The sequence below is a fragment of the Daucus carota genome, chromosome 1 (assembly GCF_001625215.2).
Source record: "Daucus carota subsp. sativus chromosome 1, DH1 v3.0, whole genome shotgun sequence".
Taxonomy (NCBI): Eukaryota; Viridiplantae; Streptophyta; class Magnoliopsida; order Apiales; family Apiaceae; genus Daucus; species Daucus carota.
In genome coordinates, this window is record NC_030381.2 from 55,545,796 (window position 1) to 55,569,490 (window position 23,695).

The 23,695-nt window shown below is 35.6% G+C and overlaps 5 protein-coding genes across 7 annotated transcripts; all 5 read left to right on the top strand.

The window, feature by feature from the left end:
* On the top strand, positions 1–2,345 carry LOC108196435 (uncharacterized). Its single transcript, XM_064086165.1, has 5 exons — positions 1–131; positions 431–521; positions 628–1,061; positions 1,778–2,024; positions 2,108–2,345. Exons 1-5 carry the CDS (start codon positions 126–128, stop codon positions 2,125–2,127), a joined length of 798 nt encoding a protein of 265 aa, XP_063942235.1. The 5' UTR covers positions 1–125; the 3' UTR covers positions 2,128–2,345.
* Positions 2,346–4,715: 2,370 nt separating this feature from the next.
* On the top strand, positions 4,716–8,275 carry LOC108197764 (uncharacterized). Of its 2 annotated transcripts, none has more exons than XM_017365462.2 (8): positions 4,716–4,983; positions 6,271–6,351; positions 6,433–6,521; positions 6,726–6,800; positions 7,025–7,137; positions 7,232–7,474; positions 7,569–7,640; positions 7,939–8,275. In XM_017365462.2, the coding sequence occupies exons 1-8, from the start codon at positions 4,861–4,863 to the stop codon at positions 7,998–8,000; spliced, it is 858 nt and encodes a 285-aa protein (XP_017220951.1). In that variant the 5' UTR covers positions 4,716–4,860; the 3' UTR covers positions 8,001–8,275. The 2 variants fall into 2 exon arrangements, with proteins under 2 accessions (XP_017220951.1, XP_017220958.1); XM_017365469.2 differs by having other exon boundaries at positions 7,025–7,131; positions 7,939–8,274.
* Positions 8,276–9,454: 1,179 nt separating this feature from the next.
* LOC108194918 (protein SULFUR DEFICIENCY-INDUCED 1) lies at positions 9,455–11,446 on the top strand. The gene is made up of 4 exons (XM_017361864.2): positions 9,455–9,791; positions 10,058–10,270; positions 10,578–10,733; positions 10,919–11,446. The coding sequence occupies exons 1-4, from the start codon at positions 9,675–9,677 to the stop codon at positions 11,321–11,323; spliced, it is 891 nt and encodes a 296-aa protein (XP_017217353.1). The 5' UTR covers positions 9,455–9,674; the 3' UTR covers positions 11,324–11,446.
* Positions 11,447–15,008: 3,562 nt separating this feature from the next.
* LOC108215268 (probable serine/threonine-protein kinase PBL25) lies at positions 15,009–17,782 on the top strand. 2 transcript variants are annotated; one of them, XM_017387692.2, is made up of 5 exons: positions 15,009–15,556; positions 15,880–16,112; positions 16,217–16,406; positions 16,535–16,926; positions 17,325–17,782. In XM_017387692.2, the coding sequence occupies exons 1-5, from the start codon at positions 15,406–15,408 to the stop codon at positions 17,688–17,690; spliced, it is 1,332 nt and encodes a 443-aa protein (XP_017243181.1). In that variant the 5' UTR covers positions 15,009–15,405; the 3' UTR covers positions 17,691–17,782. The 2 variants fall into 2 exon arrangements, with proteins under 2 accessions (XP_017243181.1, XP_017243206.1); XM_017387717.2 differs by having other exon boundaries at positions 15,262–15,556; positions 15,883–16,112.
* Positions 17,783–20,667: 2,885 nt separating this feature from the next.
* On the top strand, positions 20,668–23,011 carry LOC108205154 (cyclin-dependent kinase inhibitor 3). Its single transcript, XM_017374970.2, has 3 exons — positions 20,668–21,174; positions 22,344–22,544; positions 22,642–23,011. The coding sequence occupies exons 1-3, from the start codon at positions 20,753–20,755 to the stop codon at positions 22,709–22,711; spliced, it is 693 nt and encodes a 230-aa protein (XP_017230459.1). The 5' UTR covers positions 20,668–20,752; the 3' UTR covers positions 22,712–23,011.
* Positions 23,012–23,695: the final 684 nt, after the last annotated feature.

Sequence of the window (23,695 nt, forward strand, 5' to 3'; positions counted from 1 at the left end):
AAAAGGCATTTAAAGTGAGTACTCTTATTCAGACAAATATTATATCTTCATTCAGACATTACAGTTATATATCTCTTCGTCTATCGTTCGATTTCATCAGTCTATTGCTGCAGATATTGCATAACATGCAGGTGAGCTAGCTTTGGCAATATTTGTATATAAAGCATTATTTCACACACAGACACTCATCACCAGAGACGGATCTAGTAAGAAGCACGAGAGACACGTGTCCCCCCCTTTTTTTTTTTGACATTTTTTCACCATTCCAAATTTTACAAAATGAAAGAAGTGACTCCACATAATTAAAAAATATATGGGTGTTGTCTGAAAAATTTGTTTGGTGGCCCCAAGATTTGAATTCTAGATCCACCCCTGCTCATCACTCATATCTATGTATGATATTTATGAGCTGAAGTTTGATTTATAACAGATCATTCGGTGGCTGCTAAGGGTCGCAGATGAACCTACAAAAGAGCGTAATGGAGTAACTAGTACTAAATCCGACAAGGAGAGCTGGAGTGGTTAGTTAAAACTATCAGAATTCGTCGAAATGTTATGCATTGACATGATCAGATTGCAGAATTTTTGTTAACAATTGCTTCTTTGTTTTTACTTAAAATTCTGCAGCAAAAACTAAAGAAGTCGTGTTGACAAATCAGCTTGAGGCCAATAAGAGACAAAAAAGAGCAAGAAATATTAGTCTGGGTTGTGAGAATTTTACTTTGTTCAGTATACTAAAAAGGCGAGACATTTCAAAGCCATGGTTCTACAATACGCTCAATCTGAAGAGAGTCGATACAACGAAGATGATGAAGAAGGAAGCCATTGACAGAGGACTATGTATTAGTAACAACAGACTAGATGCAGCCGCGAATCATGTCAGAAACACTAAGGTTCTGCCTCTCGCTGATGATGCATTATCGTCTAGACACCAACGTGGAAACGAGGCAAAAGGAGATCAGAAAGGGAAGAGCGGAAAATCTAGACCTTTGTCGAAAATGAAGGAGCTTGTGAGATGGGCTCCTAAACCGGAGAAAGGAGGAAAGTACACTGACCGAAAGGTAAATACAAAAAATTCACACTAATGCTATTCTGTAAGTGTAAATGTGCAATCACCGGTTATAAGTGTTAAAATATAATATGATCCGGTGAGTAGGGGTGTAAACAAACCAAACTATTCGTGAGCTACTCGAGTTCGGCTCGGAAAATATTCGAATTTGATTCGGTAATAATCGAGCCGAGCTCGAGCTCGAGCTATTTGATTGTTTTACCGAGCCGAGCCCGAGCTTCAAATTACTCGGCTCGTAAGGTTCGCGAGCCTTATCGAGCCTCTATTATTTTTTAATTTTTTTATTATAAATATATTTTGACAAATATATTTAATATTATATTTATAATTTATATATTTAATCGAATCGAACTCGAGTCGAACCGATCATATTTCGAGTTTTTGTCAATATTTGGTGACTCGATTCGAGCTTTCGAGCCGAACTCGAGCCTATCGAACTATTTACGAGCCGAGTTTCGAACTTGAAATTAAAAGCTCGGTCGAGCTCGAACTCGAGCCCGAGCCCCGAACTTTTTAGTCGAGCTCGAGCCGAGCCTGGCAGTGTTCGAATCGGCTCGGCTCGTTTACACCCCTACCGGTGAGTTCTGCCTCAAAGATGAACAGCCGTGATTCACTCTTGACTCAAAAATGGGTTTTCGAGTGAGAGGAATGTTAAAATATAATATGATCCTGGTAAGTTCTCTTCCTAACACCTTATTATTGTTTCAGGTTTTACAAGATCGAAACAGAGAAGAACCAAAATCAGCACCAGATAATGGAAAATTTAGTAATGACTCTCTGAAAATGAGTTCCAGATGGGATATAGATTACTCTGCTCTTTCGAATGCTTATTCAAAAAGGGTCACGTCTGATCTGACTAAAAATCCACATTGTTCCTCGAACTCTACTCCCGTTCATCGTGATAATCATAGTACTCCAACGAAATCAGGGAACTGGATCACTACGGACTCCGATTGTAAGTCCTGATCTCCCCGAATGCTACTGTACTATTAATGTGTGAGGATCTGTTACTAATATTGTGTGTTCTGCTTATGACAGTTGTGGTGCTAGAGCTCTGAAGACAAGATCCCGAAAGGACTTGCTGTAGTAGAGATTTTAACCGCATAGTTAAAATTATTTACATTATTTACGAAGTGTTAGCACGAGTTGATAAACATTAGTATTTTTTAATTATCCTGTCATAGCATGTAGTATCAATAAATTAAATTGTGGTGGTTATATATTCATGTACATGCAAATACTCAATGTATAATTTTAATCCGTATTTGACAGAGATCTAATTAACTACTCCCTATGTCCCATTTAATTGTATACGTTTCTTTTTAACTGCTCGACACGCATTTCAATACTCTTATAAAATATAGTTCCGTAACTTATTTTTGAGATTTTCTTTTTCTGAATAAAAATATAACATCCAAACTTTAATTCAGAAAAAGAAAATTTTAAAAATAAATTACACAACTACACTTTATAGGAGCATTAAAGTCCGTGCCGCGTCCCCGTCCCCAATGTATAATATTCAGGGGGACGGAGGGAGTACTTTCAGAATGAATATTTTAAAACCGCAATTGACCGAGAACTAATCAACTAATTTCGAAATATATCTCATGAAAAGAACTACATTAAATTTTGCACTTGTTTGAGCCAACTACACTCAACTAAACTTCGGATTCACATTAAATTTTGGGTTCCTGTGAGATTGAACGCAAAGAATTAGTGTCGGATGACATGAAAATGAGAGAATCTGATGAATTTAGGCGACCTGTACAAAATATGCACCACCAGAAGACAATCGTGGTAGGTACAGTAATAGGTATAAGCAATAAGTAATATTCCCTCCGTCCATTTAATTCTATACGATTTTTTTCAACTGCTCGATACGCATTTCAATGTTTTTATAAAATATAATTTGGTAATTTATTTTTAAAATTTTTTTTCTGAATAAAAATATAACATCTAAATTTTAATTCATAAAAAAAATCTTAAAAATAAATCACACAATTATTATACGAAAGCATTAAAGTTTGTGCCGCGTCCCCGTCTCCCAATACATAAGGACGGAGGGATTATATAGGAGTAAATATAAGTACAATAATGAATATATCTTCGTTTGAGTGTTGGAGGCTTGGAGGTGGATGTCACGAATTTTGAAAAAATAATCCCAAATATTTGATCTCAAGCATTGGTTTGGCTTTATCATTTTTTTTAAAAAATGTTTTGTATTTTGAAACCTTAAATATTATTTTATATGATTTTTTACTGTAAAATGTCAAATCATGTTATGTGGTACTCCCTCCGTCCCTCTCATTTCTTATCGAATGGGTTGGGCACGGAGGTTAAGAAATATGAATAAAGTATACTCCCTCCGTCCCACCCATTTCTTATCAAATGGGTTGGGCACGGAGGTTAAGGAATATGTATAAAGTAGTGGAAAAGAGGAAGAAAAGTGGGTAAAGTGGTGGGACCCATTGATTTTTAATGTATAAAAAGAAGATAGTGGAGTAAAAGTAGTGTGAAAAGGAAAGAAAAGTGAAGAAGTGGTGGGACCCATTGACTATTTTTGGTAAGTTTTGAAATGTAAAGAATTAGATGGGACACCCCAAAAAGGAAAGTGTAAAGAAATGGGTGGGACGGAGGGAGTAGTTGAAAAGAGAAAGAGAAGTGGGTGAAGTGGTGGGACCCACTGATTTTTAATGTATAAAAAGGAGATAGTTGAGTAAAAGTAGTGTGAAAAGAAAAGAAAAGTGAAGAAGTGGTGGGACCCATTAACCATATTTGGTAAGTTTTGAAATGTAAAGAATTGGATGGGACACCCTAAAAAAGAAAGTGTAAAGAAATGGAAGGAACGGAGGGAGTATGTTTTTTCATACCAACACGCACTCTAAACAGGGTTAATAGATGATATCGATTTTTTTTTGGATATTATGTATGAGTTTTGTGGCAGGTACCCTTTACTTTTCCTCTTACTAGACGAGCGTCTTAAAATTTTGATTAAATGTTTAAAATAATTTATTTTGCAAATAAAAGTATATAATGAATATTATAATCCAGAAAAAGTTAAAATAATTTGAACTAGCTGACAAAAATCTGTAAAGTACGTGTAACGTGTTAAAAAAATAACCAAACGGTAATAAAACAGTGAGAACACGATTTTCTAAACTATATATGTGATAATATTTAGTTTAGTTTCAAAATTTATAATTGAGTGATATATACTCCCTCTGTCCCCCTCATTTGTTTACAGTTTTTTCACACTGCTCGACACGTATTTTAATGCGCATATAAAACATAGTTCTATAGCTTATTTTTAAATTTTTTCTTTTTTGTATAAAAATTTAAACATCAAATTTTTATACAGAAGAAAAAAAAGATCAAAATAATTTACCGAACTACGTTTTACGAGAGCATTAGAATGCGTGCCGAACCCCCGTCACCCAATGTAAACAAATGAGGGGGACGGAGGGAGTATGTGTTTTAAACATTAATATTGTTTTATTCTTATCAAGTGCCAACAGGCCTGTACAAGAACGTGACCCAAAAAGTCCAACGAAAACACACCCAAGCCCATAAAGAAATTTCTAATGGGCCCTAAGCTCCACTAAAAACAGGAGCCGAATAGTCCAATATATCCACACACGCTATATTACACCCCTGTACTAAAACACACACAACACACAGTGACGAGGGTTTAGTGCAGATTTTCATCTGTAAAGCATAAAAGATTTGAGGGTTTTGTTCTTGAAAAATCACACCCATTTGGCCATTTTGACCATCTGTTACAAAAAAGTGCAATGGAAAAGTACCAGAAAGTGCAGAAACCGAGGCCTGAGACACCCTATAACGAGAATGAAATGAGGATCACTTCAATGGGTCTGGTGGGGAATTATGTGAACTATGCTGCTTCTCTTTTTCAGGTGAAAAACCCCTTTTTTTTGTTTTTTGGTTTTGGTGGGCTAATGAGTAATGGGTGTGTTTATGATCATTGCTTAGGGGTTTTGTGGGGGGTTATGTTTTTGGGGTTTATGTGATGATTTGTGAGTTTGATGGGGTTTGTTTGTATGTTTGATTTGTGCAAAAAAGATTTATTTAATTTTTTTGGTGGTTTTTATGGATGTTGGAATATTTTGTTTGGATTGTGTCTTTTTTCTTTGGCTGGGTGAATTGGAAATGTGAAATGGTTTGGTGATGTAATGTGTTTTGTTTTTGGTATTCGGTTTTCGACATGCATGTTTGATGTTTAGTTATTGTATGATGCCTGTTGTAGTTTGTTTGATGAGAACTGTGTAAGTGTATGGAGTAGTGCACCAAAATGCAGCAAAGATATCAAGAAGTGTCATAATCTGAGAAAATTGCAAAGTTATCCTTATGGAATCAGATGTGTTTGTTTTCATTTTTTTCTCCAAATACGAATGATGGAATTTGCACATTGGAGATGCTTATCTTCCAGATATGCATTTCGAAGATGATGCACATTATGAATTGCAGTTCTCATGTAGTAATAGGAGCGAGCTTTCGGTTGTGGCGTTTGGGTCAAGTTCTGAAAATGTGGTAAAAAGGGTGGGCTAACACCTAGAACTTGTTTAGTGTCCTGTTAGTCAATACTTAGTTCGCGTGATTTCACATGCTCTTTACATGGGGAAACTCGAGATGTAAAACTTTAGTCCAATTACTCATTAGACACAGCTTATATTTTGATTTTGGGTCTGGGAGCTGCAGGACTTGAAAAAGTTCTCGTTGATATATAAACATAGCTTCTAATCGAAGGGGATACTTATAATGCACATTGGTCATGGGCTTCTTATGGAAGGGTATATTTATAATGCACATGGGTCATGCTTTGTAAAAATAAGCAACACCATTCTTTTGTATTTTTGATGGTAAACTACATTGCTTTTGTTAAGTGAGAAACTTTATTTTTGGTGCGATGACTTTATGAAATGGTGCACAATTCACCTCTGTTCTCAGTGTGCTCTTTTTCTAGTAATTTACTAGACTGATTTCAACTTGTAAACTTATCTTCATGAAATCCAGTTTACATTATTTGTCTTTTATAATGAAGTGGTTAGTTAATTCTGTGAAAGCACATAAGCACTGCATGTTAATTCTTGTTCAGCTATTAAAAACTATGGATGACTGTGACACTATGCCTCTGCTACATCTCGGTTTATACATTACATATTAATGTATGATTATATCTGCAGGAGAGACATGGACGGAAAATTGTTATTAAAGGAATGGGACAGGCAATAAGTAAGACAGTTGCTATAGCAGAGATTCTTAAGGTTGGTTTCTGCATTGATAGATAAATTTCTGTCTCTTTAATCACTCGCAAAAAAGTAATTTCTTCTAATTTTGTTCAACAGAGGAGGATTCCGGAGTTGCATCAAGATACTGCTATCGATTCGGTAAGCTTAGTGGATGTATGGGAGCCTATTGAAGAGGGTCTTCTGCCGTAAGTATTTCTAAAGCGTGTTCCCTTATTGTATCATCTTTTCAAGTTTTCCAGAACAATTTCCTTATAAGAGAAATTGTATCATGTTTGAAGTTTTTTATAACAAGTATCTTTTTCAAAAGATGGTCAGTACCATCTGAATTATTTCACTGACATGTGTGGGAGCTATCGTTACGGATTTGCTGTATTGATGTTAATCTGCAGTGTGGAGACAAGTCGCCGAGTCTCAGCTATCTCGATCACCCTGTCAACTGAGGAGTTAAGCAAGGATTCTCCAGGGTAAACTATACATAATCTGCATTCTATTAAGCCAAAAAAGATGAATATTTAAGATACTAAGCATTGCTCTTTTAATGATGCTTTCAAAATCTGCACAAACTGAAAATTGAGAAAAATTTGTAATTCAGATATGCAGCATCCAGGATGCTGTAAGCTTCTCACATTAATGGGTCCTTTGCCTTACCATGTAGTGGACATTTACTGCTGACTTTGTATGTGCATAGGTACCAAGCTCCAACTCATGTGGAACAATCAAGGCCACGACAGAATTATCAACAACAACGATTTCACCAACAACCTAGGGAAGCACGAACCGGTTACAATGTTGCCGGTGAGGGTAATTCTCAAATATTTATTCTGGGAAAGCTGAAACTATTATTCTTGTGAGATGTACTTTTATAAACTGAAGCATTTGCTGCTTGAACTTTTAGATGCATATGGGCATGGTCGAGTGCGTGGTAGGGGGAGAGGACGGGGATGGAACAGAGGCGGCTACAACAACTATGATGGAAACTATCGTGGGAATTATCAAGGTGGCTACCAGGGGAATTATCAAGGTGGATATCATGGGAATTATCAAGGGGGCTACCAAGGAAATTATCCAGGGGTATACCCGGGGTATCCAGGGAGCTACCAGGGGAATTATCCAGGGGGCTACCAGGGAAATTATCAAGGCATGCTCTGTATAATTCTCACATATACAACATAATTATCTGATTATAACAAATATTTTGTGAATTAATCTGACGTCACTCATTTTTTTAACAGAAAATGGCGGGTACTCAAATCGGAGCCAAGGTGGTGCTCGCGGCCCTCGTTTCAGTAGTTACGGCTATCGTGGTCAGTCTATGTTTTCAGTTGTCTTTTGCAATTATATCTTCATTTCTGGAGATCTGAGTTCTTTGCTTCGTCTTTACGACTTTCAAGTGTTACTGGAATAGGGGTGAACACTACAATTTCAAAATGTGCACTCACTCGGCAAACACATACATTTACAGTGTCTAGTAGTATCTTTATGTGTTTATGTTTGTTCTAACTTCTAAGCACTTGTACATGTTCAACCATTCATATCTTTCAGTTAATCTATAGCAAATGAAACATAGACTAGTACCATGTATAATTAGTGGCCTTTTAACAGGGACTGGATATGGAAGAGGCAGGGGTCGAGGTGGGGGCAGAGGTCGCAGTCACAATATTTAAAGGATGGATGGTCAGCTTAAAGATGGTTACAACCTGATATTCTGCTATACATAAATAGTTTTTTGCCTTGGCTTCGCAGTTCTATTTTGGAATCTGTTTCAAAACTTGAAGTTCTGGATTTTACAGTCCAAGGTTTTTTTAACCGTGTCATGCAATGTGCATGTCTAGGACCTTTCGATATTTACTTAGCTTTTGAAGTATATAAATCCATACTATCTAGTTTTTGATTTTGTTGGAGTTTTTACATATGTTTGTTCTCCGCCTTTATCATTTATATCTATACATGATTTAAGATCTTTTATATTTTTTATGACGTCGATTACAGCTTCATTCCCATCTCATATCGTGTAGAAGAACGTTGGGGGCTCAGGACATTCTTCCAAAGCATCCTAATCTAATAATGTTTCAGTTGTTTATCCTTTCCATCTTTATAATTTCAGAGGGTACTCTGTATCGTTTAATTATCGCTATTAGCCATTAGGGTATATATATATTAACATAATCATATTCTGTCCATTTGAAATTATTGATTTATTTTCAAGATTTTTTCTAAATTAGACGTACAGTTCCCATTCAATACAAATTTGTGATATTCTTTTCACAATTTCCTCTCATTTGCCGTCACAAATTTTGTCCTTTCTTCCTGTCCACAAAAAATTCACTGCATTTTGTTTTTCTGTAGAAAGTTTACTGCATTAGCTATGAGCAGAAATGGAAACTGCATAATATATATAATATATTAAAAAATTTATATGTGAACCTTACAAAAAAGAAAAGAAAATTATATGCGAAAAATTAAAAATTAATATGTAATGGAGGGAGATAAAGGAGTACTAGATTGGATTGAATCTTCTACGTATTGAAAAATCATTTTTTATATTATCCTGGAAATCCTTACATCATTTCTCCTCATAAATTATCAATATTGTTTTGTTCTCCCTTTGACATTTATGCTTTGTAGTTTAGACGTAGAAGCCGAAGGCAACAAAAAAGTACATGAATTAATCGGACTGCTTTTCAGTCCATATGCATCGATATTATGTATACACGGAAATTAATTTTTTTAATTATAAATTTTATCTTAAATATTTTAAACTATCGTGTAATTAACATGACCAATATTTCGTGTCAAAATTTAAAAAAAATGACAAATATTTCATCTTCTCAAATGGTGATTTAAAGGTTCTGATTCCGGTTTCCTTCTGATATGATGATCTCAATTTTCTGATTTCGATTTTTCTCATCAGTAACAAAGAAATATTTTAAATTTATTTGATATGACGAGAGATAAAGATAACAATGTACTATAGCAAGAATCCAAGAATCTGGTAAATACATAGTTCAAGCTGAACCTGGACGCATAAGCATCTAAATTCATCGTGTATCTCGACATGTACACCAGTAAACATGCATATATATAAATTGTCCTAATTTGCGTGTACCTGGAATTTACTATCCATCTCCAGTTCTCCACACAATTAACGACTCTAAAATGTCCACTCTAGATTACTCCAATAATGATCCATTTGCTAAGTGCTAGCTTTTAGATTATTAACTACTACTATTACTAATATTGCTCGTTTGCTTGTGTACATAAATGATCAGTATATAATTCGTATACTATACTTTCTTCTGCAGCCTCGATTTTTTTTCATCCCTTGTAGATAGAGAATAATGGAAGGTGAATATTCGAAGAAGAAAAGAAGTGAGGATGATGAAGAGCATCTTTTTCATGTGATATATAAGGTTCCTTCTGCTGACGGCCCTTACGGTCGAGCTAAACATGCTCAGGTATAAGAAGAGAAATATCCGCTAGACTATAAATTCATTCGATAATAAGTATGAGGTGTTTTTTTATCATTGAATTGATATAGGATGAACCGATGTCTATTAACGTTTTTCTAGCAGTAAAGCTCTCGATGTTAAACCTTTATATTTTGTGTCGTTGATATTAGTTGATTGATTGCATGTAAATTAATTATGATACTTTAGCACTAATTTATTTATTTGAAAATTTACCAAAATATATGGAGTGAATTTTTTAGTTTAATGATCAGCTAGTGCAAAAGGATCCAGAAGCTGCACTAGTGTGGTTTTGGAAGGCGATAAATGCGGGAGATAGAGTAGACAGTGCTCTGAAGGATATGGCTGTGGTGATGAAGCAGCTGGATAGAACTGAAGAGGCCATTGAAGCCATCAAATCTTTTCGAGTTCTTTGTTCCAGAAACTCACAAGAATCAATTGATAATATTCTCCTGGACTTGTACAAGGCGAGTATAAATTTACAGATTCATTTGCATATATTTTACCTGGTTCAATTTCTGGTTTTGTGTGGTTATGCAAATTTTCATGTATGCATTCAGCTGCGGATCCAGGTTTGGGCTAGCCTAGAGTTCAGCCCCGACTGAATTCCAAAATATAATAGATTTTTTTTCCAGATCTTAAAATCAACTTTGGCCTTGTCGCATATAAAAAATAGCAATATCTGGTACTCATTTGTTTGTAATGCTGATTCCGTCACTGCATGCATTCATAATTATTTGGACATGGGCGTTAATGATCGATTAATTTGTGTAGAAATGTGGGAGAATAGATGAACAAATTGCACTGCTGAAACAGAAGCTAAGGTCGATTTACAGGGGAGAGGCATTTAATGGAAGACCTACCAAAACTGCGAGGTCTCATGGGAAGAAGTTTCAGGTTTCTGTCAAACAAGAAACCTCAAGATTACTGGTAAGTACCAAACACACATAAGTCATAAGCCCACAAAAAAATAAAAAATCAGAGGACACTGCTCCTCGTGCCACTTACTAAATCCGCCCCTTTCTGCCACTGATTTCAAGGGGGGCACTGTCAAAAATAGTGACAATATTTTGTTTGTTCATGTTTGGTCTATAATATTTCTTACTCTGGTGCAGGGAAATTTGGGCTGGGCATATATGCAGAAATCAAACTACATGGCAGCAGAGGTGGTGTATAAAAAGGCTCAAATGATTGATCCAGATGATAACAAGGCCTGTAACTTGGCCTTCTGCCTCATGAAGCGGGCTCGATACGATGAGGCCCGTTCGATCTTGAAAGATATATTGCTAGGCAGAACCCAGGGTGCTGAAGCCATAAGGACCAGAAGTAGAGCTCAAGAATTACTGACAGAACTGGAAAATGAGACTCAAATGCTACCGTTGGATCTGTTGGGCCTTGATCTTGATGAAGATTTTGTTGATGGGCTTGAGAGATTGATGAATGCATGGGCACCAAGTAGGTCAAGAAGGCTTCCTATCTTTGAAGAAATATCAACTTCTAGAGATCAGTTGGCCTGTTAGATGTGTGTATTGCCTGATTTTGGGCCAGCAGTAAATGAAAGCCCAATTAATAATGAAAAGTGAAGAAACTGAACTATAAATATATAAAAATGTTCAGAAAATGCGACAAATTCGTTTATTATCCATGTTACTCGCACTCTTCATTTTCTGAAAATATTGTATAATTCAGTCCTGATTTATAATGTATGAAACAAGTAGACAAGCACCAAATTGGTTGAAAATCAGACATTCATGTTACTCGGACTCTTATAATCGTGTTCCATAATGCACCGTGACAAGTAGACAAACACTATTTACTTTTTCGCGAGAAAACAAAGGTGCTAGGCCGTGCAAGAATTTGACAGGAGTCGATTCTTCAACAAACTTTCCCTTTCACCATTGTTTGATCTGCACTACATGAGTGGGAAACTTATATGCAGATAAGAATAGATTATAGGTAGAGAAGACAAGACATGATTTGAAATAACCATAAATCACCAATCAAAACATAAATAGAAGCTCTGCATTCATTGTTTGTGAGATGAAACTGTCCTGGCGAAAATAGTTGTGTTTCTTGTATTGTACTATCATGCAATCAAAGAGCAATCTTGTACAGAAAATTTGCATGCAATCATTGTACAATCATCAGTTGTTAAGAACAAGTGGATCCTCTGATGTATAATTTGGCCACACAATTATTTTTCATCCAATAATTAAGCCCAGGAATAGGACTCTGATCTGAGGATTCTTGTTTTTATATTTCCATAATTTGAGTTTGATTTGATTTGGATTTGGATTGTTATGTCGTGTTATAAAGTTCGAGTTCTGTTTTTTCCTAGCAAGCCGAGTTTAATTTGAGTTCGGATTCTGATACTTAAATCAATAACACCATGGGAGGAAAATTGTCATTTCTGCAGCAGTTTTTACAGAGAATATCAAATCAACTTTTGAAATCAAATCCTTCTTTTATATTTTGAAAATATAAATTTATTCTGGATTTAGCAGTTCGTTTTTCCTGTGCATGCCAAGTAATGCAATGAGTGGGAAAAGAATACGAACATCACTACATCAGTACATAGTGGGAGTAATATTAAAACACTGTTTGATCTTTATTCCTTTCTCCGCGTTCAAGTATTTCAAATTAAAAAAATTGAAAGATCACCAGTCATCGTGTTACCAGATTTTATTGGTCGAGGCCATCCTCTGCAGCAAATAAGGGCTTTTACGATGGAAACAGAGAATAATTTCATCGTAAATTTCCTTATCCCGGTGTGTTGTAGACTTGTAGTGATCGAGACGCATGAAAAACAGGCACAGTGCATGTTACTGTCTCTTTTACTGGCTTTTAACAATTGAAGTTAATCATGAGCTTTATAATTTAACTGGATATTTATGCTCAAATCTGGGCACTTACTAGGATCATAAAGTTGCTCTATATATGGTGCAGAGAAAGGAGAGTACTACATAATGCTTCACTTTAAAGTTTAAAGAAAGTCTTAAAATGCCATAACATTACTATATTAGCTGGACTTAGGGTTCTTCCCTAGTCAAAAAAGCCAAAAACTAACCGGCAACCCAAGGAAAAGCTAGACAGATCACTTTCTTTTCTTTAGTAGTCTTTTGTTGCCAAAGATTCTTATTGTATATTTACATATTAAGGCCGAGTCTTTGATAAATGATTATTATGTAGTGTCCTCTATCGCGGTTAATAAGTGTGAAATGATAAAACTTCTAAAAAATTTAGTGTTACATTATAATGTTGGGCTTAATAGGCGTGGCAGGATATGTTATAACAATTATTTGTCTTGGACCGGACCCGTATGTATGTATTAAAACTTTATCAGTACTCTTCTCTAGTTCTCTTTATATTTGGTTGCCTTCTTTAGAATCATATCCTTCATAGCTTCCTACAACAATGTTTAACTAATTTTCATTTTCTTGCAACAATTTTCTGTGTACAAGCTAGCTAAGTGCATGGCCATCTCCGAAAACTCAATCAAAATTCATTGCTGCAGAACTATTTCAAGTGTTTTCTTCATGGCCTTCTTCATCTGTTTGTTCTTGAGCTGTAGTAGTGGTGCTTCCTCAGTGATCCCCAGTAATTTCCAAAGACAGAGGCAGTTGCTTTCACAAACTAAGGCTCATTCTTCGCGTTCAGTATCATCATCGTCGTTGGCTAGGGTCAAGAAATGCAATTATTTTGGAAAATGCAAAGTGCAGTTTGAAGGTGATGAGCACGCGGTTCCCAGTGGACCAAACCCTATATCTAACAGGTAATGATAAATTAGATCAAGAAGTTATGAGTTTTCTACGCGTGAGAGAAGATTTTGGCTTTACACTCGGTATTTGGTGATTGTTATAGGCCTAGATTGAGATCTCAGCTTGTAAATGAGCTCAGATCAAAGTAAGTCAGGCTCCATATATGGTTGTTACTATTATCAAGATTTAAGGTACTGTGATCTCAGCTGGTAGATGAGTTTGAATCTCATCAGAGACGATTTGGTAATTAATCATCGTTACAGAGAATATTCATGGCCTTATTATCTTGTAATATAGTTCGGATTATGAATGAGAGTATTTGAATTTAGCAACTACTGTTTGTAATTATAATACTTGCACAATAGTATATAATATTATAATCAAACTTAATTTGTGCTTGTTTGATAATTTATGCGCGATTTCAAGGCGATTAGTTGCTAGTATCAGTCCTTTATGCGCAATTTTAAGGCGTTCTTGCATGCACAGAGCTGGTCTTATAGTGTTCAGATCAAATTTCTCAGAACTATAAGTATACTGGATCCATGTCCAAGTATCCGTGTCGAATCATTATGTGTGTGTTTATTCAAGATAATTAATCGATATGGATGCTAAGACGATAGCAGCAGGGAGCTGATAATAATGAGTAGTACTGGAGTCAGAATCTGATGCTACTGCTGCATTTCAAAGTGAGCAAGAATCGCCTCACTCAATCACTAGTTTTTTGCTTTATTTTGTTTGACTTTGCTTTTTCTGATCATCAATCAACTTAAATATTCCAGTATAGCATAGCCTATTTGACATCCATGAGTTTGAGGGCTCCTCACTTGCCAGAAAATTTGAATACCTGGATGCTCAAATATTCCAAATGTCTTGTAAAAAATTTATAGGCTTTACTTTTTAGCGATTTATCGCTTATTTCATTTTCAACTGGATCTGATCATCGACTTCCGGTAAAAGAAGTAAAAGAACAAGTCCCGAACAAAAGCTCGTTGATTAAAATTAATTTTCAGACTCGAATATATTTAGATGCAATTAGTACTGTAAAAGAGCTGAGCTGTTCACGAACAAGCTTGATTCGGTATCTTATCGAGTTCAAATTTGAAAAAAAAAATTGTTCATTAAGAAATTCAAGTCGAGTATTATTTGCTAAGAAAAGTGTTTGTTTAACTTAACGATCAAACCGGCTCGTTTAGCAATTCGAAATCGATAAGCAAAAACTCGACTCGACTCGGTTCGTTTACAGCTTTGGATGCAATGAATAGTCGATGTCAGCAGTTCCCGCCAAAATGATCCCCCACATTTTGGCTTTTTAATTTCTTCTATGATAAAAATAAATTCCCTTCAAATTCTCTCTTCCTGTCTCTTTTCCATATTCTGCGGGATTTTCAGTGCCAAACAGGCCCCTAAACAATTTATTTTTACATTGTCTAGTTTTATCTGAGGTTTTGCTGTTAGTTTTCTGAAAACTCCTGCTAATTTAACCATCTTTCCTGGATTATGGGGTTGCAGATTTTTTTATTACAATGAAAACCCATAATCTACGATTTCCTGTTCATGTAATCAATCCCAGAAATTGTTGTGTATATGTCGAAAATCTGCATTTGATATCTGAATTTGAATGAATTCGAAACTTTATGACATTTCATTTTATCATTTACACAAGTTCTCATTATGTATGTGTGCTTTTGTTGACATGAACCAATATTTTCGAAATATTTGAGGGTATGTGCTTTAAAATTTCGAAATATATAGATGAAATCCTAATCCTGATCCTGGTTTTTGAAGTTTTCGAGATTTGGAGGAAGCGATTTTTAAGTATCGGTTGGCTTTCTTGCACCCCATAGATGGGTTGCTTTCCTTGTCTGCAGTTATCTCAGAACAACGCGAAAAAAAGACCAAAGAGCAGATTTTCATCAAATTTGAGACCAGCAGCTACAAAGCCTCATTCACGACAACAACCTTCGTATCCTCCTACATATTATGGTAAAAAGCATGGTAAGTACATAGCGGTTTGGAAACCATGTTCATATAATTTTGACAAGCCAAGGTGGAACGATATCCGGATCATTTAAGAAAATGGCAATTTAATACTTGACGAGTTTGATATATTTGCGCGTTGCTCAGCTAGTTTTTCTGCAGGAGCTTGAGTAGAATTTATTGGCCTTTGTTAGGCATGAGTTATATTTTCTTGTTTTTTACAGCATTGTTGGCCTATCAGGCCATCTTCGCGTAATGTTACAAATGAACCTGATAGTATTGATTATTATGAATCGTAATTTTTTGGAATAAGCTAAAGTACTGTAACTTATTATGTGTAGCAGAAGCGCCCAGAAAGGCTCCGACTGAAACCTCAGTCACGAGGCCTACGTCTAGAAAGTCCTCAGTTGAGGCTGCAGACAATAAGGATGATAATGGCAACAAAAACATTACGTCTCAATCTTTCAGTTTCCGTGAGCTAGCAACTGCAACAAGGAATTTCCGACAGGAATGCCTTATAGGAGAAGGAGGATTCGGACGTGTTTACAGGGGAAAAATCAGCAAAATTGGAGAGGTAACTCTAGTCTATACTAGTGCTGGTATGTTTATATGCTAAACTTGTGATGTCATTCTTGAAAGGCCTTTTGAATATGCATTTCCTGGTTTACTTACACTCAGGTTGTTGCAATAAAGCAACTAGATCGTAATGGATTACAAGGAAACAGAGAGTTTCTGGTGGAAGTACTGATGTTGAGCCTCCTCCATCATCAAAATTTGGTTAATCTTATCGGATATTGTGCTGATGGAGAACAAAGGCTTCTTGTCTACGAGTACATGTCACTAGGATCTCTCGAAGATCATTTATTAGGTACAAATGTTCTTCTCTTGGATATGCTCATTATGTAGCTAGAATCATTTTGATTTAGTTAATTCAGCTCAATCTCAGACAGATAATAAAAAGACTCTACTATATCTTGATGTATTCGTGTTCCTCAGATCTCAGACGAGGTCAGCCGCCACTGGCTTGGTCTTCAAGGATGAAAATCGCCCTCCATGCTGCGAGAGGGCTGGAATATTTGCATGATAGAGCCCACCCGCCAGTCATATACCGCGATTTAAAATCCTCAAATATCTTGCTGGACGAGGATTTCAATGCGAAGCTATCAGATTTTGGATTAGCCAAGCTTGGACCTGTTGGGGATAAATCTCATGTATCATCCAGGGTAATGGGAACTTATGGATATTGCGCCCCTGAGTATCAGAGAACGGGTCAATTAACAGTCAAGTCAGATGTATACAGCTTCGGAGTTGTGTTGTTGGAGATGATTACAGGAAGAAGAGCTATCGATACCTCAAAGAGAAATGAAGAGCAAACACTAGTTGCCTGGGTAAGCTCTTTCCCAATTAAGCCATCGAATAATTAATAATGATCTATTTCTGCCATATCAAATGTCCTTAGAACCTGTTTGTCCTAGCTTTAAGTAAGGAGCTAAAAATCTTTCAGACTTTAAGCTGAAAAATGTCTTTTTGTGTAATAAGTCAGAAACTGACCTAAAGTCAAATATAAGCTAGAAACAAATTTAAAGCCAGAATTTAGGTTTGAGATACTTTTTTCAGTGACTTAAACACTTAGCTTATCACGTTAAGTCCGGTTAAGTCATAAGTCACAATTTTAAACTCAGGCAAACGGGCTCTTAGTATCAATTTCTTGCACTTTGTCTAGATGGCTATTTCCTTTTTGTCGCGACTAGTGAAAATTTTTAAGTTGTACTATAACCTTGAGCAGGCAGGACCGATGTTCAAAAAACAAAGCAGATACTCAGAACTAGCTGATCCACTCCTGCAAGGAGATTATCCGAAAAAAAGTTTTAATCAAGCAGTTGCAATTGCTGCAATGTGTCTCCATGATGATGCATCAGCGCGTCCACTGATGAGCGATGTGGTCAGTGCTCTTAGCTTTCTTGGCGACACAGCTGAACCTGTCATTGCTTCGCCTGTTACACCGCCTTCTCCACAAGCTGCGAGGCATGTCAGCGAAAACCATTCTGATGAGGTTAATAAAACAGAACGCGAGCTAGCAATATCAGAAGCTAAGGAATGGTGCACAAAATCAAGAGACCAACAGGTTTCAGAAGGTTCTGTTTATCGCTGATATCTATTTTTATTTTTCATGCTGTACACTATTGAACTTTAGATCTGAGAATCACAAAACTCGAAGACAAGGTCTTATACATTTATGCGGAATTTTTTTTGAAAAGGTGATCCGAAAATATAGCTGCATTTCATAGTGAAGCCTGAATCTCAAATGAATAACGAGCCGAGTTCGAGTGGAGTTTGAAAAGAGGGCTCAAATATAATTTCTAGCGAGAATATAATATATTTTAATTTACATTAACATTAGTGTTATTTTTCAAAGTACACGATGGATCTGCTTTGCATATGAGAAGTCACAAATCACAATCTAGGATATAATTGGGCCTGGTTGAGGCCCGGCGACCTAACAGCCCAAACAGCAAACGTTTAATCCAGAAAAATGATAAGCGCAGCTTGGTTCCGGAAAAGCATATTCGCATTTTTTTCATTTTGGATTTAAGTTTTATGCATATTTTTACTTTCAAAACAAAAAAAGGTTTTATGCATATTTTGGATTGAATTTTTTTATAAATACAATGGAAAATAAAATAATAATAAAATATTATTTTTAAAAAATATATAATTTATTTTTAAATATATTTTTCATATTTCCAAAATAAAATAAATAAATCCAATCAAAATTAGATCAATTAATTAAGAAAAACTCTATTCTAAAAAACGGTGATTAATCTGAATGAATAACCGATTAACTCCTTTTTTGTGGCTCACCGATTAAATCTCTAATTAATCTTCGATCAATAGCAGATTAATCTCTTATTAATCCAATTAATCTCTGACTAATTTTATCGATTAAATTTGATTACGATTTTTACCCGGAGTAATACTTTTGTTTTGTCACTTGTTATCTGAGCCTGCTCATTTCATATTTGCGTCGTCACAATTTAGTTGATAGTTGTGATGTACTCCCTCCGTCCCTTTTTATCTGTCCATTTTGGAAAAAAAAACACATACCAAGGAATAATTGATTGTATGAACTTTTTCATTAAATACCTCTAATTAATATCTTGAAAATGGTGGAATACCTCTACTTTATGTCTTGAAAACATGAATTCAACCAAGTTTTAAATAAGTCAAGCCTTGAAAATTGAAATTATGGAGATATATTTGAAAAACTATCATTAAATTAGTTTTGAAAGTATAAATGGACAGATAAATAGGGACAAATTTTTACTTCCAAAGTGGACAGATAAATAGGGACGGAGGGAGTACGAGAGTAGAATCCCAATGTATGATAATCATAAATACTTGGATCAAGCTATCCCTATACTCATCTGATTGTTGCACCAAATGAAGATACATTCTGGAAAAAAGTGAAAAGTTGTGAAATTTCACACCAAAGTTTTAATGATCAAATTGAGTATTACTGACAATGATGATACCTATACGTACCTCTCCTCATAAACAAACGCGGTTGCTGCTGCTAACCCAAGTTTTGAGGCCATTAATGAAAGTCAATGCCTTTGGCTTTTGTTTTCTACTTTTAATCTTTTCTCTTATGCTCATTAAATTCTTTTGAGTTCTGGGAAATCACCAGAACATTAGATTACTAAGAAGGAAACATGTTGCCACAGAGATAAAGCATCTTTCTGTCTAGGCTCATTTGCTGTTGTATGATCACCAGATGTTATGCTAGTAGTGCAGTACATGAAACTTGAAAGTTCTGTGTTTACGAGAACTAGTATAACAAGACGGATCCAAGTATTACTAGGATTTTCAATTTTTCATATTCGGAATTAGAAACCAATTTTTATTTTTTTACACAAATAATATGAATAAATTGATTCTGACTTGTAAGCTCAGGACCGGCCAAACACCATCAGTTTATTTGTACTTCCTTTTGTCCTAGCATATTCTTTACGTTACTTTTCAACTCGCATTTTGATAATCTTATTAAATTCTTTTGAGTTCTGGGAAATCACCAGAACATTAGATTACTAGAAAGAAGGAAACATGTTGCCACAGAGATAAAGCATCTTTCTGTCTAGGCTCATTTCCTGTTGTTTGATCACCAGATGTTATGCTACTAGTGTAGTACATGAAAGCTCTGTGTTTACGAGAACTAGTATAACAAGGCGGAATCTGTCTCCTAGCGCTCGTAATTAAAACGTACATAAAATAGTATGAGTTTATAATTTATTTTTAAAATTGTACTTTTTTTAATGTTAATTCTTATTAGTAAAAAATGAGTCACAGTGACTTACTCCCTCCGTCCCTCTCAATTCTTAACACCGGGAGACAGAAGCGTGACATACACTTTAATGCTCCTGTAAAAAATAGTTGTATAAATCTTTTTTAAAAATCTTTTTTTCCCGAATAAAAATTTAGTATTTAAATTTTTATTCAGAAAAATAAAATTTTAGGAAAAAAGTTATAGAGCTATGTTTTATAGGTGCATTAAAGTGTGTGTCGAGCAGTGGGAAAAAATGTTAAGAAATTTGAGTTATTAATGTGTAGAGATGTCCAAAAAATTTGAAATATGAAATCCGATCTAATCTGATGTGAAAAAAAAATCTGAAAAATCCAATCCGGAAAAAGACCCGGTCTGGTCCGGCTCGGTCCGAGTTCGAGGGTCTAAAACAAGCCTAGTATATTTAAAAAAATATGGATTTTATCCGGATTTTTTATGAGTAAACTATACCACTGTGAAATGTTATGAATATATTTTTTTTATTTTTAACAGAATATCATTTTCTGTATTATAAAAAAAATGTTAGGAATTATTGGTCATTTTAGTAATATTGTAGAAAAAGTCACCCAATAAGAAAAGCCCTCTCCAAATTATTTTATTTTGCTTAATTTATAAATCATTAATTTAAGCTAAAAATATTATTATAAATTGATCCATAATTCACTAATTTAAGCTAAGAATATCATTATAAATTACACGTAATAAAGTCAAGCGGGACCCACATTGGGGGAAAAAAATGAAACTCTCTATTTTCCCTCCTCTCTCTCCTGCCTCTATAATTTCCCTCTCTTTCTCTCCCCCCTTCAAAACCCCCAACAACAGCAACAAACAAAGCACCCCTCTTCTCTCAAGAAATCAAGAAAATCAAGAACATGGGGAGATACATGAGAAAAGCTAAAATCACAAATGACATAGCTCTTGTAACAGACCTCTCTCAATCCAATAACAACACATCTGTCCGTACAAGAGCAAAGACTCTAGCTTTACAACAGCAAGAAAAGCAAGCTGCGGCTGCTTCAAATTGCTCACCTTGTGTTAATTCGTCAGACCCATCTTCATATCTGCAGCTGAGGAGCAGGAGGCTAGAAAGATCCAATTTTTTTGGTGCTGTGAAGTTGAAGAAGTGTGGTGCTGAAGAGAGCTTTAAGGGGCAGAAGACAGAGTGTTCTAACCCTAGAATTAAGAATGTCAAGGCGGGGTTGATTAGCTGCTCTAGTGATGAAAAGGGTTGTTTTGGTGATGTGGGTGAGGGTTCTTTTGGGCAAAATGACTGGGAGTTTCAAGGCAGAGATGGGTATACATCTCTCTCTCTCTCTCCCTCCCTCCCTCCCTCCCTCTCTCTCTCTCTCCCTCCCTCCCTCCCTCCCTCCCTCCCTCTCTCCCTCTCTCTCTCTCTCTCTCTCTCTCTCTCTCTCTCTCTCTCTCTCTCTCTCTCTCTCTCTCCCTCCCCCCCTCTCTCTCCATGCCTGTGTGTGTTAATTCCATTTTTCATGTTATAATCTTGAGAGTTTGAGGAGAAATTACTCGGAGGGCTAATTTAATATGTTTGCTGAGTTGCTGTATTTTATATGAAAATAATTATTTCGAAAAGTTTTTGTTGGTATTGTTCTAAATGAAACTTGAAATGTAGTTATTTTGTTAGTGTCTAGCTTCTTGAATCATCAATGACTTCATTTTGTTTTTGATTTTTCAAAACAGTTTCACTACCTCTTTTTAACAATTGCCTTGATTTTGTTGTCAGTTTGCAGTGCTTTTATAGTCTTTTCACTCTTAAAGGTCTCTTTTTACTACTCTTAATCATCTTTGTATTAACTGCTTTTAATAACTCAGTATTGCTAATACAATAAAATCTTGCAGTGACTTTTCTAGTTATGTTCTCTGCACTGTTTTTGATATTCTCTCCTGAGGTTTAAATTAAGCGTTCTCTGAACATTTCATGATTTTCGAAGCCACTGCTGTAGTTTTCTTCGTGTAAAGCTAATGTATGTGTTGTTATCATATACTCATCTGCAAGTAAGATGTTCCTTAAGGTTCTAATAACCCTACAAACTCGTTTTTCGGCCAAGTCACTACCCTACAAACTTGAAGTATACTATGTGCAATTGTGCATGCATTTTGTAAAGTTGCTTTCGGAAGATTATGGTAGTGTTTGTGACTGGTGAGAGGTCCTTTTAGTTAGCAATCAATATTGTTTCCGTGTTGGTTTCCCACTTGACCCACATAGTTGTATATTATGCAAGTTGCTTCACTTTGTATATCCAGCCAAATGGTTCGAATGACATTGACATCCCTTTGGATCCCTCAAATCTGATAAAAAAGAAAGTATTTTACGATGTTTTTTAAACGTTTTCTTGACACCATACTTTCAGGGATCTGGAATTCTTGTATAATACATGTCTGTGATATACATTATACCCTGTTTATAAGTAAAGCTATTTCTAATTATATGCATATTTCGTGTAGCAGCACCAGAGAAAGCACTCCTTGTGACCTGATAAGAGGATCAGACACCATTGGAACACCAGGTTCAAGTACGAGGCCTGCACGTCCAGTGGCATCTAATCAAAGGAGCTGGAACATGATGCAGCAAATCCCGACCAGTCGTGAGATGGAAGAGTTCTTCGCATTTGCTCAACAGGAACAGCAGCGACTTTTCACTGAGAAGTATGTCACAGTCTCTACTATATTGATATGGTAATTACATTTGCAGGCATCTTACACCTTGCGTAATGATTATGCTATTGTTCTTTTATTATTTCAGGTACAACTTTGATGTTGTGAATGATTTACCCTTGCCGGGACGCTATGAATGGGTGAGTGTGCACCCCTAAGCTCGAGCCAAACGAATAACTGGGAATCTGGGATACAACTTTCATAAGTTCTAACATGTTCAGAAAATCGTTGCTAATAAGCTCAAGAACATGGCGACGTAGCAGTAGGTCTTACATTTGTCTCCCTCATTTAGTTAGGTAGAAACAAGCTAATGTCTATTCAAATCTGTGGCATGTAGAAGCAGATGTATTACTAACCTTTAGAGAGCAGATTTGAGTACTAGAATGCAGTTTTAGGTTTTAAGAACTTCAGTGTTGTAACTTGAAATGCTCATTAATCGAAGATTTGATTTTTCTCCAGATTATGTTCCGATTTTACCAAGTTATTTGCAGGGTATATCTGTGTTTTTCTCATTCAAATAAATATATAGATAGCGATATCCCTTGTTAAGTAATCGGACAGATTATCCCTGCGGCTCAAATAATTATTACAGTATTCTTTATGCAAGCTCATCTGTAAATTTTGCTGTTGGAGTCTGGGAGTGATGAACAAAAGAACAAGAACTCTGTTTTACCTGTGACATTTGTGTGTGTGAGTGTGTGTGACACAAAGTCACGAGTTACTGACTCACAATTAGTATTGCTGCAAATTCAGCAGGCCCTTTTGTCTTCAAGGTAATATCTGCAGGTTAAAAGCCTTCAAAAGACTCAAAGGTCATGTACTGTTGACTCATGCTTGTAGTTTTTCTAAATAAATTTAAAAACTTCTGTGATTTGCTAATAAAATACCATCTTTTCTCAAGAACAAAATACATTATGTTGGGATCGGAAAAAAATTTACTTTAGCAAGATTATTACTTAATCGAGATTCAATGTATATATATTAGTTTTTCTTTTGGGGTTTGGAGAGGGATTTAAAAGAGAATCTAGCTTCTGAGTGATTGGCCCTGAAATAGACTGTCAAGAGGAGAAATAGAGCAAAATTTCTGAGCTTGATTATTGAATATGCTCTCTACTGCTGAAAAAGGTGATATTATTCTGTAC

Coding starts and splice junctions, on each gene's coding strand:
- LOC108196435 (XM_064086165.1), top strand. Junction 522..627: donor CGACAAGGAGAGCTGGAGTG/GTTAGTTAAAAC, acceptor AAAATTCTGCAG/CAAAAACTAAAGAAGTCGTG. Junction 2,025..2,107: donor GATCACTACGGACTCCGATT/GTAAGTCCTGAT, acceptor TGCTTATGACAG/TTGTGGTGCTAGAGCTCTGA.
- LOC108197764 (XM_017365462.2), top strand. CDS start 4,861: ATGGAAAAGTACCAGAAAGTGCAGAAACCGAGGCCTGAGACACCCTAT. Junction 6,352..6,432: donor CTATAGCAGAGATTCTTAAG/GTTGGTTTCTGC, acceptor TTTGTTCAACAG/AGGAGGATTCCGGAGTTGCA. Junction 6,801..7,024: donor TTAAGCAAGGATTCTCCAGG/GTAAACTATACA, acceptor GTATGTGCATAG/GTACCAAGCTCCAACTCATG.
- LOC108194918 (XM_017361864.2), top strand. CDS start 9,675: ATGGAAGGTGAATATTCGAAGAAGAAAAGAAGTGAGGATGATGAAGAG. Junction 10,271..10,577: donor TTCTCCTGGACTTGTACAAG/GCGAGTATAAAT, acceptor TAATTTGTGTAG/AAATGTGGGAGAATAGATGA. Junction 10,734..10,918: donor AAGAAACCTCAAGATTACTG/GTAAGTACCAAA, acceptor ACTCTGGTGCAG/GGAAATTTGGGCTGGGCATA.
- LOC108215268 (XM_017387692.2), top strand. CDS start 15,406: ATGGGTTGCTTTCCTTGTCTGCAGTTATCTCAGAACAACGCGAAAAAA. Junction 15,557..15,879: donor ATATTATGGTAAAAAGCATG/GTAAGTACATAG, acceptor TATTATGTGTAG/CAGAAGCGCCCAGAAAGGCT. Junction 16,927..17,324: donor AGCAAACACTAGTTGCCTGG/GTAAGCTCTTTC, acceptor AACCTTGAGCAG/GCAGGACCGATGTTCAAAAA.
- LOC108205154 (XM_017374970.2), top strand. CDS start 20,753: ATGGGGAGATACATGAGAAAAGCTAAAATCACAAATGACATAGCTCTT. Junction 21,175..22,343: donor GAGTTTCAAGGCAGAGATGG/GTATACATCTCT, acceptor TATTTCGTGTAG/CAGCACCAGAGAAAGCACTC. Junction 22,545..22,641: donor CAGCGACTTTTCACTGAGAA/GTATGTCACAGT, acceptor TTATTATTTCAG/GTACAACTTTGATGTTGTGA.